The sequence below is a fragment of the Alexandromys fortis genome, unplaced genomic scaffold, assembly GCF_014885135.2.
Source record: "Alexandromys fortis isolate MF-2015 unplaced genomic scaffold, M_Fortis_MF-2015_v1.1 scaffold_219, whole genome shotgun sequence".
In the NCBI taxonomy this organism is placed as follows: Eukaryota; Metazoa; Chordata; class Mammalia; order Rodentia; family Cricetidae; genus Alexandromys; species Alexandromys fortis.
Genome location: NW_026068092.1, coordinates 392,099 through 408,078, shown reverse-complemented (window position 1 = coordinate 408,078; position 15,980 = coordinate 392,099). Strand labels below are relative to the sequence as shown.

General features: G+C 57.4%; 2 protein-coding genes across 3 annotated transcripts; both read right to left on the bottom strand.

Annotated features, from left to right (window-relative positions):
• Positions 1 to 3,298: 3,298 nt before the first annotated feature.
• On the bottom strand, positions 3,299 to 4,573 carry Gp1bb (glycoprotein Ib platelet subunit beta). The gene is made up of 2 exons (XM_050123003.1): positions 4,372 to 4,573; positions 3,299 to 4,135 (listed from the first exon to the last, which is right to left on the bottom strand). Exons 1-2 carry the CDS (start codon positions 4,571 to 4,573, stop codon positions 3,537 to 3,539), a joined length of 801 nt encoding a protein of 266 aa, XP_049978960.1. The 3' UTR covers positions 3,299 to 3,536.
• Positions 4,574 to 4,595: 22 nt separating this feature from the next.
• On the bottom strand, positions 4,596 to 12,814 carry Septin5 (septin 5). Of its 2 annotated transcripts, XM_050123002.1 has the most exons (12): positions 12,684 to 12,814; positions 12,524 to 12,534; positions 8,096 to 8,192; positions 7,917 to 8,003; positions 7,577 to 7,700; positions 7,354 to 7,488; positions 7,144 to 7,261; positions 6,960 to 7,061; positions 6,154 to 6,250; positions 5,934 to 6,069; positions 5,685 to 5,787; positions 4,596 to 5,565 (listed from the first exon to the last, which is right to left on the bottom strand). In XM_050123002.1, the coding sequence occupies exons 1-12, from the start codon at positions 12,724 to 12,726 to the stop codon at positions 5,509 to 5,511; spliced, it is 1,110 nt and encodes a 369-aa protein (XP_049978959.1). In that variant the 5' UTR covers positions 12,727 to 12,814; the 3' UTR covers positions 4,596 to 5,508. The 2 variants fall into 2 exon arrangements, with proteins under 2 accessions (XP_049978959.1, XP_049978958.1); XM_050123001.1 differs by lacking the exons at positions 12,524 to 12,534; positions 12,684 to 12,814 and adding an exon at positions 8,790 to 8,932.
• Positions 12,815 to 15,980: the final 3,166 nt, after the last annotated feature.

Here is a 15,980-nt window from a genome sequence, read left to right as displayed (position 1 = left end):
GGCCAGAAAAGCTCCGAGGTTTCTTCAGGCTATGGAAGACTTGTGGAGAACCCCAATGCTACCCGCGTCACCAGATGACTTAGAGATGACTGACTGAGCCTCTTTTTCTAAATCGTTGAGCTTCCTCCCCTCATCATCCAGGCTAGAAACGGCGGGAGTCCTGCACCCGCTGTCATCAGCCCAGCTCCCTCGCAACATACACAGCGGGGGGCCAATGAATGTTTACGGAGCAAACATGGGTGGGGGGCGCACCTGGACTGGTCCACGTCCTTCCCTCCAGGCGGAAGAAGTCCTTATCTTTGCGGTTGACCGGTTGTCAGTGCGCCAAAGGATAGGAGGAAGGGGGCCCGCACTCATCTTCTCCGCGTCTGTCAGCGGCCTCGCAGCGCCCTCCTCTCCATCCCCCAAGGGAATGACCTGCCAACCCTTCTCAGTGCAGTTTCGGCAGCTTGGACGGTCCCCTGCTCTCTAGGTGAACTTCCTGGGCAGCCTTAAGAGTTCACCCAGGCCTGCACGCTGCGTGCTGAGCTCTGCGTCTTTTGCGGATCGCTAGCGCCCTCTGGTGTCAATCTGGGTCATGGTGCTTGAGGGGAAGATAGGGCTCGACAATAGGCAGTTAAATCAATAGGGCCACAGGCCCAATCTCCCGCTGCAAGCGTCTGTTTCACAGAGAAAGATGCTCTCTGCGGGAGTTCACCGCGCCGCCTCTGCCTAGGTTGGTGGCCTTGAATGGCCTTACTGGGACTCCATCTACTCAGTTCCTTGGTCAGTCGTTGACTGGCTGACAGCACAGTCCTCTCTAAATGCACCTCTGTGCCCTGTGTTAGACTAGCTGAGGCTGGGAATCCCTCAGTTTGAATGAAGTCTTGGGTGAGCACGGAGGTCACAGGAAAGAGGGCAGATCCACTCTGGTGGGCAAAGGTGTGATGGGTGCAGCTAGTGGGACAGGGGCACAATGGCTGGGCCTTGCTCTAAAACTCAAGTCTTGGGAGACCAAGGGATGGGTGGGCAGTGTGGTGTAGTCACCCCTGACTTCCTGAGCTCCAAAGGAAGGGCCCAGAATCAGCCAGCTGGGGTCTGTATGTGTGTAGCAGTACTATATAGGCCTTTGAGAGGGGCCTGTGACTTATGTTCACCTGGAAAGAGTCCCAGACCACAGAGGGGACTGGCTGGTGACTGGGGAGGAGACTGCAGGGCAGGTGTGTTGTCTCTGAAGTGGATGACAATGCTGGAGGCTGGGCTGAGGAGGAGGTGTGTGCATTCAGGAGCACTGAGCTGGGACCATCCACTTCCCCACACTCGTTGGAGGCTGAGACCCCAGGCTAAGCACATGGAGGGTCAGCTTAAGGTCGGGAGTTAGAATTGGAGAACTTTCCAGGTCAATAGGAGGGCCAGCCATTGAGGCCAGGCTGGCGTCTTGACACCCGCCAGTTGAGACCACAGAGGCTCCATCAAGATGGGTCTCCTGGAGAAATGATGGGTACAGTTGCCTCATTAACCATGCAGCAAGAGGTCCATCCTTCTGTCTGAACACACTGTGTTTCTTCACCAGCAGAACCCTTGCTTTTGTGGCGACTGTCCTTCAGGATTTCAAAACCCATCCTCTCAGGAAGACCCTGGTCCTGGAGTCTTCAAGCCCTGTGAGCAGTGCGCACTGAGCCTCGGCTCCTTCCTAGGGCTCCTGCTAGGACTCATCCTGTTGTCCAGGGTTATGTTCTTCTTAGCGTGGAGACATTTTGGGGTCTTTGGTCACTTTCTCCTAGGCACCAAAACTGCCCCCTAAGGGTTCTAAGTGAGAAGGAGAGAGGAACCCCAGGAAGCTTGTCTCAGTTCTGCCCTCTCCCAGCCACAGGGAAGGATGGAAGCAGGAGAGGATTCTTAAAGACCTGGCTTGCTCCTCTGAAAAACAGAAGGAACACCCCTTCCCCACACTGCATTCAACTGACTTTAAGGTGTTATCTGTGTGCCTCAACCAGGGGTTCTGAGGGTGACAGGCCACCCCTGGGGTGGTTGAACAAAGAGGACACTGTCCCCTGATGCGGTGATAAGGCCGGATAGACAGCACACAGCTCGCTGCAGCCCACAATGGGCCGGATGCCCTGCACCTGCCCACAAAGGAAGGGACGGCTTATGCCTCGCTGTGACTGGCAGCCTCTAGATAGAATCAGCCTACTCGAGGGTCATCTGTCTTGTCCCACAAAGGCCAGGACAAAGACCATGTCAGCTACAGCCTCCCCGACCTGGTCAGTGGCGGTCAGAGGAGGCTCGGTGCTTTCCTGTGCCCAGACCCAGGGCTCTTCATGAAGATCAGCAGGAACAAAAGCTTACGTTATTTATAGAGGCAACCAGGCGGGACCTCTGAGCCTGGTACCTCCAGGGAGGAAGGTGCCATTCTGCTCCTTTGGGCACCCAGACAGGAACCAGACCACCTGGTTTTCCTGCTCCAGAGTGGGAGGCAGACAGTGGGAAACCAGGAAATGGAGAGCTCCTTGTTGTCCCGAGCAGAGCAGTGGAGGAGGAGACTTGTGAGCTGTGAAGGGATGCGAAGGGAACCCTGGGTCAGGCTAGGAATAGCATATGTTAAGGTCTAGGCAGGAGGCAGATAGGTGTGCCACAGCTGGCCAGCAGCTGGGCAGTCATGGAGGGAGGCAGAGACTGAGGTAACCTGTGCTGTGAGGGAGGGCTGAGGCTGCTGTGGCTTGGTGGGCGGGGATGGGAACACTTGGAGGGTCCAGGGGTATGGGAGGAGGCCTGGCTCACTCCCGGCTATGTTTCAGAGACTGCTTGAACTCATACCTACAGGCCCTTACATCATGTCTCTGTAACCTGGCCTGCCTATCCTTCCGGAGTCAACTCCCCATTGAGATGGCCCATAGAGTTCCAGTGGGGTCACAAACCAGTCACCTGTCTTCGAGTCATCCAAACCTCCCTCCGTCTCTGGGTGCTCTGATAGCTGTCCACCCAGTGGGCTCACTGGCCAGGCACGCCTCAACTTCCCAGCTGTCCTTGAAAGTTCTCATGGCCCTGGCTTCCCACAAGAGCCTCTCCTCTAAGCTGCTCTCGCCTGTACTGTTTCAAGCTTCCTCAGTGCCAGAGGGACCTCTCTGTCCACAGCATCGTCACTGCCAATGACCTCGAAGACAGCTGGGTAGAGGGAATTTTAACCAGCGGCTTCTGTTTGCCCTATGCCAGTTTGGCAGTGCATGAAAAACGTCCCCTTGAACAACCTCCTCCCCCAGGCCCTTTCTGGAATTTGGCAAGGTCAGGTGGTACAGAACCGCCGGATGGAGAGGAGAAAGGTTTATTCAGTGCAGAGTCTGGCAGGGGGAGACCTCCCTAGGCTCTGAAGGCTCAGGGATGTTTCACTCCAGTAGTGCTGGCAGCAGTTTGGCCCCACGTAGATTCAGGCCTGCCGAGTTTGGGTCTGGAAGATTGGGCAAGGGCAGAGGCCGAGGCAAATCCAGGTGAAGGAGACGATTCTCCAGCAGGGACCTGTAAAGTTTGCAGGTCGTTTGTTGCTCTGCGCCTGTCCTTTCTTAGGATGTCTGCTCGTCCACCAGCGGGTCTGTGAGCGATAACTCGCGGAAGGCGCGGGCGCGCTCACGCGCACGCAACCTCCGCAGGCGACCCAGTAGGAGCACCAGCAGCAGTGCGTGTAGCAGCCCGAGGACCAGCAGCGCGAGCTGTGCCACAAGAGACCCCCAGCAGAGCAGGCCCGGCGCGCACGCTGCCCGCAGCTCGTCCTCTGCCACGTAGGGCAGCAAGCGGCCGCGCAGCGCTGGAGGCGCGACACAGCGCAAGTCGCGGTAGGGCGCGCGTTCGGGGCGGCCAGCCAGCCAGGCGCGCATCGGCAGTAAGCGGCAGTCGCAGCGCCAGGGGTTGGCGCCCAGGTGCACTACACGCAGCGCAGGGAGCGCATCCAGAAGCCCAGGCGGCAGTGCGGTCAAGTTGTTGCTGGTCAGCACCAGTTCGGTGGTGTCGGGAGGGAAGGCAGCGGGCAGCGAGGCCCAGGTCAGTCCGCGGCGCCCACAGTCCACGAGCGTCCCTGCGCAGCTGCACGGCGCTGGGCAGCCTGCGACTGGGAGGCTGGGCCGCGCTAGCAGCAGAAGCAGCAGGCTCAGCGCTCGGCGCGGCCCTAAAAGAGAAGCGCTGGGATGAGCAGCGAGCAACACCGGGACCGCCGGCATTGTTCCCTCCAGCTCCTACGGCCAGCATCCCGCGAATCCGCAGGTGCCTCCACCCCGGCCACCCTACACGCTGGCTAATGTTTCCCTCCAAGTCTGACCCAAACCTTTGCCTGTTGCTGCCCAAACCAGAACACCTGACGTGGCTCTCTGTCCAGGGAGCTGCAGACCCAACCCCAGAACTCACAGGAGCCCATGGCGAAAGGACGGCAGCCCAGTTCGTTCTGGAGTGGCGATGGCCCGAGACTGCAACAGACCACAATTCTGCCACCAGGCCAGAAATAACTCTGAGCTGGCGCGCAAGAGCGTTGTGGCAACAGATAGGGTACTATCGCCAGGGCCCCGCAGGCAGACCGGGCTTCCGCCCCCGCCCGCTCCCTGGGGCTCATGGAACACTCGGACACTCGCTGCGACGTTCACCAACTTTGTTCTCCTGTCACCAGGACAGGACGCGGCATTCACAACTAAACAAAACGGAGAATGGGGTGTGTGGGGAGGGGTCATGCGGGTGGACAGATGGAAGAGGCCAAGGGCTGGAATCCCAGCACAACAGAGCTGCTGGGAGGAGGAGAACTTGACCTATAGGTAGATGAAAGTAGTCTAGGCATAGGGTACACCCCGTTCCAACCGCCCCTGGAGTCCTTCAGGTCGACCCAGGAAGGGGCGTGAGCGGTGTAGCGCAACACATCCTAGACGCTTCTAGGTCTGGGGTCTTCCTAAAGGCCTCAGCCTCCAAACCCGTGTGCTCTGGTCCTGAACAGAGCATGGTTAAAGAGTGAGGGAGGACCGAACCAACTTCCGCACACAGTAGGACATTAGCATATGCTTTGTAGCCCACTGGAACCCGCAGAGGGGGCCTCCCAATTCCATTCTGCGGTATTATCTTGGGTAACAGGCCCGAGATCCTGCATCCACGACCCTCCTCTACCCTGGTTTATAGGCCGCTGGGGCAGTGATCTTTTAGGAAGAGAGATCTTGGAGATTATACACAACTTGTTCCCTTTAGACGAGCGGGAGGTGCGCACGGGGGCGGGGGCGGCAGGATGTTGGGGAGGGGCTGTGGTTCAGACCACTCAGAAGCAGATACCAATGACCGGGAAGGGTGGATGCTGAGAATAAATTAGGGTCATCTGGGGGCTGTGGCTCCGTGGCTCCCGGTCTGAACAGTTTGGTCAAAGCCACTTTGGGTTAGGGCTAGGTCCAGGCTGTCTGAGATCCAGATGAACCCAGGGTAGAATCCAGGACAGTCTGGGATCCAGGGATAGGAGGAGCCAGCCCGGAAACCGGCCATCTATCCTTGGCGATGTGGGGTTGGGGCCGGGTGTCACTGGTCTTGCATTTGCTGCTTCATCTTCTGCAACATCTCCTGCATGCGCCTTAGCTGGTAGGTGGGGACGACCCAAGTCAGAGTGAGAAAAGACCGGAGAGGTCTAGCCCCGCCCTCTGCTTCTCCTTGCTACCCTCTCACTTGCAATCATGGCTCCCTCTACGTCTGCCTACCTCTTCGTCCTTCATCCTGATGAGCTTCTCTGTCTCTGCGTCCGGGGTGGGCAATGGGAGGATAGGGATGGGGCTCTCCATCCGGCTGTCCTGTGTGAGTTTGCTGTGAAACGAGAGGGCTGAGCTGTTGGGAGGTTCAGGTTAGGAGGATAGGAGAGGCCTGTCCGGTTCCTGCCAATATCAAGACCAGCGCTGGGCTGATTTAGGGATGGGACAAAGTTCTGGCGTCTATTGGGCGGGGTGGCCTACCTGGTCATCTGCTGGATGCAGTGGGCACGGTAGTTCTCGTAGTGCACGTCGCACGTCACATCCTTCAGGTCATGCATATGAGTTCGGATTAGCATGTTCCGAAGCTTCACAAAATCGCAGTGCGCCTGATTCTCCACTGTGGGGCAGGAGCGGACAATGGGTAGGCCTCAGCCTAGGGGAACCTCCTTCTCCGCACCCAGTGCCCACTGCCTCAACTCACCTTCGACGATCCCCCAGGGGTACAGTCGTCCCCGGACCCGCTGCCCCTTCGCCTCCACCACAGTGTTGCTGCCGATAACAGCGAAGGGCGCACTTTCCTGGGGAAGGGGAACAAGGACCCAGCCCAGCCCGGATTTGTAAGAATGCTAGCTCAGAGGCTGAGGGGGAGTGGCCATCCCGGCACTGCTACCATCTCCCTCCCAACCTGCACAGTTCCTCTTCTGGTGCCTCTACTACCCTCTAAAGCCACAAACTCTGCATTAGCTCAAAACCTTGGGGCTTCTGCCAGGCTGTGCATTTTTCTGGCCCCGGATGCTTCCCGGAGTTTCCTCCAGTTTTCAAGTCAGAGCAAAGACCATGCTTACTGGTGGGTGGCCCTGCCTGTCTGCTCCTGGCCCAGTGGCCCCTAGTTTCTGGCTTAGCTTTCAGTCATTACCTTCCTAGCCTCTGAGGTATTCAAAGCAACCGCCCTCCGGAGCTCAGAATCTTGGAAACTAGGGCTTTATACAGCTCTGAGCCACTGTGCTGATTCTTGGAAAGCAGGCCAGAATGGCCCCAATAAGTGTATAGTAAGCACCCAGGGGAGGTCCAAGTGATCCACCACAAACTAGACAGGGGTGCAAGGGACTTTTCTCCTGTATATGTACAGCCCCTGTGGCAGGGGGTGTAGTCCCTCTTCTCTGAACAAACGATTCCCGCCTTGATCATGCTGGACCTGGGTGCCTAACCCTTCCCCAGGGTCTGGGTGGCCTCCAGTGCTTTGCCCTAGTAACCTCCTTTGCCCTCGCCCTTCTGCTACGTGCTCACCTTCAGTTCCCGGTCCTGTTGCTTGAAGTCTTCATCTTCATCTGAGTCGCATTCTGGAAACTGGTACACATGGATCCCAAACTTGTCAATCTCCTCCCGTATCTGCAGTAATTGGGCAAGAGCTGTTAGACTCCAGCTCCCCTGGAGTTTTTGGTCAGGCCCCCCTTAGCTATAGAAGACTCACCCTATCCTTCAGCTTCCGGATCTCACTGGGAACCAGGCAGTCGGCTTTGGCGATGAGTGGAACGATGTTCACCTTTTCGTGCAAAGCCTTCATGAAACCCACATCCACTGGCCTCAATCTGCAGAGACAGGGTGGAGACAGGCATTGTTGGAAGGCCGTGATGCAGGGCAGAGACACCCACCTGAGCTGGGTCTCGGGACTGCCACACACCCGTGTCCAAACGGGGAGATAAAGTACAGGCAGCAGTGCACCCGGTTGTCTTGGATGTTCTTTCGGTTGAGGCCACTCTCATCGCGGAAATACTGCTCAAACTGCTGGTCCACATAGTCAGTGATGGGCTTCCAACTAGAGGTGGAGGAAGAATGAAGCCAGCTCCAGCCAGTTCCCAGAGCTGCTAGGCATTGGCGGTTGGGGCAGAGAACCTGTTCCTCACCACTCCGAGTTGTTCACCGCGTCCCCAAAGCCGGGTGTGTCCACAATGGTGAGCTTCAACTTGACTCCCTTCTCCTCAATGTCAACGGTGTGTTTCAGGATCTCGACTGTCTGGTTGATCCGTTCTGCAGAGGAGGGAAAGGCCCTATATGCAGGCCATCTCCCCTTCACTCTGGGCAGCAAGGAGCCTTATCCTTCCCCACCCTTTGGCCTCTGTTCTGGGCCACTCCTCCTCATCCCCAAATAGGAACCCATGCCTCATGCAGAGTGACAGGGTGCCCTCTAGGGTTTCTCAGGGCAGGGGTGAGTGGATTGGTGAGGACTGTACCGAAGCTACTCACCCTCAGCACTCAGCAGCTTCCGGTCCTTGTACAGGTCAGTCAGAAAGAGGCTGTGGACAAGAGTAGACTTCCCCAGGCCGGACTCACCTGGCCATAAGGGACAGTGAAAGAGTCAGCTTAGATCTGGGCTGGGCCGACCCATGGCCTCAGAGGCTCCACCCAGAAGTTTGGCCACTCACCAGCCACCATGAGGGTGAAGTCGAAGCCCTTCTTCACTGACTTCCGGTGCACCTGGTTGGGCAGTGTGGCGAAGCCAACGTACTGCTTGTCGACGTCCTGAGGGCAGGGGTGGGGTTGGGGCAGGTCAGGGGCACGTCCTAGATCTTTGGTAGCAGCCCAAGGCCCTGTCTCTTATGTGGCTCAGATGAGCAAATAGCACAGCCCCTAGCAAGGGCCATTTCATCAGCAAAAATGGGGTGAGGGCTGTAAAGCAAAGGCCGGAAGGAGGAAGGTAGGTGAGGGGGTGGCAGGAAAAGGCACCCCCACCTCAGCCTCAGCAGAGACCCGAGACTGGGGTGGGGAAGAGGGAATGTCAGCCCCACAGGGGTGTCCCCCCAGGTGGATGGTGGGAGTCAGTACTGAGACTCCAGAGGTGGAAGCAGCCAGACCTCATCCCCAGAGTATCCAGGGTGGGTGGTTTGTCTGGCCCAGATCCAAGCTTGGGGGTGATGGTTCCTACAGCAGCATCCTAGCAGGGGCTATTTATAGACTGCAGTGCCGAGCCTCCCCCGCCGCAGGGTCTGCGGTGCCTGCACCTATCTCTAGTGGACATCTGCCCTGGGAGCCCCTGCCACCTTCTTTGGTAGCCGGAGGATCCTGGCCAAGCAAGCGTGCACACATGACCCACATTCCACCCTATCTCCACACACACACCTTGAGCCGCCTCTGGGCCTGGGTGCGCGGCGACAGCAGCTGCTCCACCAGGCGGTCCTGGGGTGCTGCCAGTGAGTCCATCGTGGCGACCCTGCGGGCCCTGCTGGCCTTGTTCCGACCCTACACCGGGGTCAGGCCAGTCGGGGCCAGCGTCTCGAGAGATTCGCGCTGGGTAAATTTGCTCTTAAGCCCTCTTCTGACTCGGGTTTTGAAGACACGAGAACTGAGACCGGAAGAGGGAGCGTCGCCTACCTGGTAGGCCGCTGACCTCAGAAGTCGTGCGAGCCATTCCCCTGTCTCAGCGCAAGGACGCGAGCTGTGGCTGAGCAGCGGCTCGCGCACTGGAGCCCTAGGCGGGGCTTAGCAGGCTCCCGGCAGCGGTGGTGGGGACCGCCCCGCCCGCCGTCGCCGGGAAACGGTCGCTTGGAAATTGGGCTGCAGGCGGAGCCTCGAGAAAACGGCTGCGGAGGGCAGGGCCCAGCAGAGGCGCGCGGGCGGGGGCGCCGCGTGGACCCGGAGCGCAGCCGTGGCACCCGAGGTCGGGTCCAGACCGTCGGCAGGCGAGTGGCGAGTGGTCTGCGGTCGCGGACCTGCCTCCCGGACGCCGCGCGGCTGCCGCCCACCAGAGGGCGCTGCAGAACGCTCCGGACCTACGCGCAACCGCGCGGGAACCAGCCCCGGGCAACACCTTGCTCCCTCGCACTTTACCCGAAAACCCCGAACCGTTCCATGGAGACCAAACAACCCACGGACACGCCCATCCCCACTACCTGTGGGCTCACTCTTTCCTAACATCCGCGTGTGTGTGTGTGTGTGTGCCTGTGATTGGGGGAATTCTTTTCCCGCGTGGCATCTTCATATGCGCTGAGGACAGTGTTCACCTTTTCCACACTAAGTCCTGCCAGCACCTGTCCCAGATCTGTCTCTCCCCTCTGCTTAGCATAGGTTAATAGTGGGGGAGGCCAGTCAGAGTAGCCTTTAAAGTGCTCGCCTTTAATCCCAGCACTCAGGAGGCAGATACAGGCGGATCTCTGTGAGTTCGAGGCCAGCCTGGTCTACTTACTGAGTTCCAGTACCGCTAGACACATTGAGACTCTCTATCTCAAACAAACAAACAAACAAACAAACAAAAAACAAAACGGTGCGAGGGGATGCAGTGGTCAGAGTTTAGATAGCCCTCTTCCCTCCTAGCTTGGAAACCTTGGTCAGGCCACAGCTAGGCAAAACCTCTGGCCACAACATGCCATTACTTTAGGAATCACGTGTCCCTGGAATCACAGTGTGCTGATGAAGTGGAAGCCGTCTTCTGTGAGCCACCAACTTTTCCTTGCTCCTCACTTTCAACCCCACCAGAATCAGAGCACACCAGCCCCAGGCGGCATGAAACTAGACAAGTCACTGTTCCCACTCGCCCAGGGCCGGAGACCTCCCTCCCTTTCTCGTGCAGGTCCCACCCCTCCTCTAGGAAAGCTCTGCCCTTTGGCTTCTTGGAGGGGCCTCCACCCTGGGTCTGCTATGGGGCCCGAGGAGGGCTGGCACCTGGGGAGGAGGGTGGGCCCACAACTGGAACAGGAGAGCCATTCATCCCAGGGCTGAGAAGCAGCCTTCTAAGTTCTGGCTCCCAGAGAGTGGCTACTGGCTCCTACCTGACCTGCAGGAAGCCTCCAGGCTGAATCCACCCACCTTCCCTGCTCCGACTGCTGTGGATACAGCTCTCAGCCTGGCCTCCACCCAGACAGGTGGTATCTCCAATCTAGAGCATCTCTGGAAGATCATAGAGACAGCCATGGCCTGGGCCACACCCTGATGCTGAACAGAGCTAGTTAGTCTTAAACTGCCCCTCGACTTGTCTACTGGGAAGGTACATTCTCTGGGGAAGTCCAGGTCAAACAGCAAGGGTCTTACTCCCTATCCACAGCCTGAGTATGGCCGAATCAAGCTGTCATATGCTGTATGTTTCCGGGAGAAGCCCTAAGGAAGGGGGTGCTCTGCACAGCCCTTTTTCTAGTCCCCGAGGCTCAAGACATACTCCTCAGGGATATGATGCCATATGCCACAGCTGTGCCCACCTCTTCGTGAGGATGAGACACTTGAGGTTTTCCCGTCCTAGAATTCTGAGTAGGCATAGCAGACAGAGTCTTCATCGCTGTCCAAGAAGGGGTGTGGGGGCGAAGGGCAGACAGACAACCTCCTTCCACTCAGACTGCAGCTCTGACCCCCTTCCCCTCTTAGAGTAAGAAAGAGACCTGGCTAAGCCCTGTCTCCATACACCACAGAAACACAGAAGACACTGTGTGCTGCTTCTCCCAGGCCCACGGATCCCGGCCCAAGCACCCCAACTCTGGCACTCTTTTGGGGGCTCCGTCCATCTGCCTTGACTCAGTGTTCTCTCCCTCTGGCCCTAGGACTAGGGGACGGTGTGAGGCTGGCTCCTAACTGAAGGGCTCATAATTCAGCCGGAAGGGAGGGGGGGCTCCATCCTGGCAGCAATGGACAGCGAACACTGCTGATGCTGAGCAGCAGGTACCCAAGACAAGCGACGTGGAGGACTTCAGAGGCCTGGGAGAAGCCTCCATCCCTGCCTCTCTAGCTTCTGGCCCCTTCCTTCTCCCTTACACAATAGTCAGGCAGCATGTGTCCCCAGCAGGCTTTGTCTGGCCTGCTGGGATGAGGATGGGGAGGCAGTTCTCTAGGAAGGCTCCTGGGGGAGCCCCTCCCAGTGAGCCTCATCAGTCTTGGGCGGGGCATATCCCTGCCAGGAGACTCCAGCTGACCCCATCTGCCAGCTGCCTTTGCTTTGCCCACTGCACTCTGGTCTGGTACTCTGGGGTCCACCTGGCATCAATGCTAGAGGGGTGACCCTCCATCTACAGTGAGGCTTGCCAAGGTCTTCTGGTGTCAGGGCTGGGCTCCTCCCTTTTTTCCTTTCTTCCTTCAAACAGGGCCTAGCTCAAGCCACCGAGGACAGCCACTTGCACACCACTCTGGTTTCACACTTGGGTCACCCACTTGCACACCACTCTGGTTTCACACTTGGGTCACCCACTTGCACATCTCTCTGGTTTCACAACCCTCAGCTCCTTTGGGTTTTCACAGGGTACCCAGGTCAGCTTCTCAGTAGTCGGACACTCTCATAGGGATGGGCATCAGGCTAGTCTTTTGGAAGGCCAAAAGCCTAGCTGTACTCGAGGGCTGGAGGACCAGTGCTGGGCACTGGGATGACTCAGATAAGGAGCCTTGGAAGTTCCAGGTCTTGGAAGAGGCCCTGCCAAGGACTAGTGAGCATGAATTTATGTGCAGGAGAGAGAAGCACAAAGATGCATGGGCACGAAGTGCGATAAGCAGAGGCCCCATGGTGCAGCTCAGGGAACTGGAGGACCCCTCCCCTTGTTCCTGGCCTGTCATAACTACAGCCTCACCCTGGACCCCAGCACGTGGCCTTCGGTCAGGTTAGGAAGGAGAGGCTGGCTCTGGACCAGAAGAGAGAGGCCCTCGACCCTGAGAAGATGCCTAGGCCCCTGCTATGCATGTCAGGGAACCAGGCGCGATGCCCACTCTTCCCCTACGCAGCCCCAGGAGCGGCGGCGCTGCCCCTATAGACAATCGATTATCGCCACAGGGCTGGGTGACGGCCGGCGGGGGCGGGGTCACGCCTGGGCGCCACCGGCATCGGTGCCACAATGGGTGACAGCCGGTCGGGTCTCACCACCAGCCGAGAGGCGCGGCGCCGGTACCTGTTTGTCCTCTGCGTGGTCCGGGGTCGTGGTCCGGGGCGGGGCGGGTCCGGGCGGGTCCGGGCCGGCGGGCAGGGGAGAGACGGAGACAGACGGTGAGAGGCGGGCGGGCGGCGGGGACAAAGGCGCGCGCGGGCACGCGGACAGGCGCCGGGCTCACCTGGGGTCGCCAGCTTGCTCTTGTACCGCAGTCCTGTGCTCATGGTGGCCGCCGGCGGGGGACGTGTGGCGGCGGGGGCGCGGGCGGGGCGCGGCGACCAGCGGTGGAGGCCGAGGCCGGCTGCGGGGTGACCCGCCCCTCCGCGCCGCCACCATCCGCCCCGCCCGCGCGCCCGCCAGCCAATCGGCGCCCGCCGCGCCCACGCGCGACCCGGAGCGGCCGGTGGGGGCGGGGACTGAGGCGTCCCGCTGTGGTCCCCCCAGGCCTCTGGTTCTCCTAGCCGGAGCAGCAGGGCCTCCGCAACTGCCTAGTCCGCAACAACTTACCCTCCCCCCACTCCCCTTCTGTCATCTATCCCAGGCCTGGACTCTCTGAGCTCCCTTGGCTGTCGCTGGGACCCATTCCATCCTGGGCTTCTGATAGTCCATCACTGTGGCCATTCTATAAAGCCTGTCCCAGGACCGTGATTGTCAGCTTCATATAGCTGATACATGAATTCAGGGGATAGAGGTACCCCTCTTCACCCCATTGAGATGCACTTGGGAGGGGCAGGACTGGGAGCCCTGCTTCTGGTACTAATTGTTGGGCAGAAGTCCAGGGCCGGAGCTCTCCTCCTACAGTCATGCTGGGCGTCCTATACTGGAAGCACACACACTTGGGCAAGATACACAGCACATGGCAGGGTGTGGTGACGCGGCCTCTTTTCCTGGACTGTAAAATGGGAGTGCTAGAGGTGTGGGACCGGACTGGTACAATCTGAAACCCATGTTACCCCTCTTTCTCTAGCTCTGGACCCTGGTATTCTGCAGACTCATAGGCTACAATGTGAGCTACCACACTGGCAAGGGGTTAAAGGGGGTGGGGGCACTATGAAGCTAGATTCAGGGTCAGAGTCCGAGGATGCTGTGGCCCCGTGTCTGCAGTTGATAGGACTAAGTGACCCATGGTGTGAATGCCTCTTACCTTCTGTGTTACTGTCACCTCCCCATGTGCCTTTAGCCTACAAGTCACCAGAGAGTAGTGACCAGTGTAGAGACTTTCTGTTGTTCCAACCTGTCATCTACAGCCTCGGGACCAGATTGGGTGACACACTGCGGTGCTTCTTTGGAACCTAGCGGGCACCCCTAGCCAAGCACTATTCATGTCTTAGACACTGGACTAGTAACTCCAGGAAGGGTGCATATCTTTTAAGTTTGGCCTCACCATTGAATTTTTTCATAGAGTTTAAGGAATTTATAACTCCGATAAAGGAATATAGGCAATTTGAGGAGGTGGTAGACAAAGTGCCAGGCCTTTGGAGCACGGCACTTATCAGTTATGAGTCTGGAGAGTTCCGTGAAGGAACAGTGGGGCATTTAGCACGTGTTGACTGTTACTGTCACTCTGACAGCAAAAACAAACTGGAGAAAGGAAGACTATTCCTTGGGGCTCTCGTGGGAGGGCCACTCCTGGTGGCCTCTAGATAGGGGGTTGCACGTGGCCTTGGAAGAAGTGGAAGACAGGGTGAGAGAGTTTGTAGGGAGGACTAGATTATAAAACAATTCGGAGGAGCCCTCGACATAAGGGCTTAGCAAAAAAAATGATTAAGAAAAATAAGTAATAGTAAAACATTTCTGGAGATGGGAGCTGAACGAACGAGCTGTACCATGTAAACATGGTTTTTTAAAAAGCTAAATGTGTTTCAAAGATTATGTTTCAAAGAAAGGCAGCTGGGCTAGAGACCAGTGCTTGATGGGAAATGAAGGGACTGGTGTCTCTGAGGCCTGAGAGCCACACTTTGAAGCATGCAGTTAGGGACACCCTGCCTTGGTACCACATGTAAATACACCTGAGGATGCTTGAGATACTCAGTGGGGGGGCAGGAGAGTCCAGATCTGCTCCCTTGTCCCGGGACCCTGGTCATTTTTGACTGTAAGGCCTGGGGACAGCTTCAAGAAGCCCACAGAGGAAGGAGGTTGCTCTGTCATGCTGAGGAGGAGTTAGACTTGTTTCTCAGCAGACACCATATGCACAGGGATAGTTCCGAGGTCAGGAAAATAGGCCACATTATCAGCCATCAGGTTTGTAGGACCTGTCTGTTCTGCCATGTGGACAGTGCGAGCGTCACAAAGGTCGTAGACTCTAGCCAGAGTAGCCAGGGGCTGAGGTCTGAACTAAACTCCCGTATGGTTTCTGCCCATCTGAAAGCACAGCCAGCAGAGCCTCTGGTGGACTCAGTCAGGTGCCAGGGAGGCAGCAGGAGTGGCAGGATGGGGACCTGGGCACTGCAATAGACCTGCATCTACCCGTTCAAGATGCCATGACTTTAAGGAAAGCCCCTTCCCAGTGGGCACCTGATCTGCCGAGCTGTCACAGCGCTGGCTGTAGTACAGAGAGAAGTAAACAAAAGGCTCCTGCGTGGGGAAGCACTATTTTTTTTTCTTTAATTCATAAGGAAAAAAGTTAATGAGTGAAAAATAAGCCACACCACGGAAAATCTGTTCAACCAAGTTGGGCTACAAATAGCTCACTTTTTAGATTTTTTTTTCTTTTTGTTAAACCATGCTGTGTCTCCCCCTCAGCACAAGATTGCAGAGGGAGCAGGCTTTTCCCTGGCACCATAAGGCCAGTTGGGGGAAGCAAGGAGCTCTTGAGGAGATAGCAAAACCTAGTGATCATGCAGGAACAAGTGAGGCAGGTGACAAGGATGTTGGGGTTCAGAGGTGGGGACTTTTATTCTTGGTGACATGTAGGTGGGAGCAACTGGGTCATTAGTAAAAAAATTCTAGAATGTTTACTGCGTCTCTGCTGTTCACTCCTGAAGTTGAGAGCTGAAGTCAAAGCATTTGCAGCAGATGAATTGCACCTACAGCTTTCTACAGGGCCTTCCCCAGAACCACCTCAGACAGGCTTGGCTCAAGCTGAGATCCTTGTTCTTGCGCCTAAGCCGGGACAAGTGCGGTTCAGAGAGAGCTGGGGATCTGTATGCAACTAAAACCAGGCTCATGGAGCCCAGCCTCTCTTCTGAGAGGGCTATGCCCTGGCCCCAGCTCAGCCAGGGGCTTGACCTGCTCACACAGCCCATTACAACCTGAACTCACGGTCCTTCTGCCCCCTCTCCCTTCATCTCCCAGCAGAGGCTAGTCTCATTCCCCATCCTTTCTTTGTCTTTCTGTGGGTTTTGTTCTTTCACCGTCCTTGCTGCTGTCTCTGCCCTGACCAAGACAGAATTTTTAGACTCACCCTTTTGCACTTGAGAACTTTGCACCAGGAAGGGATCCCTTCAGTTTTCTGCCAGTTTGCTCATAAGTGCAATGC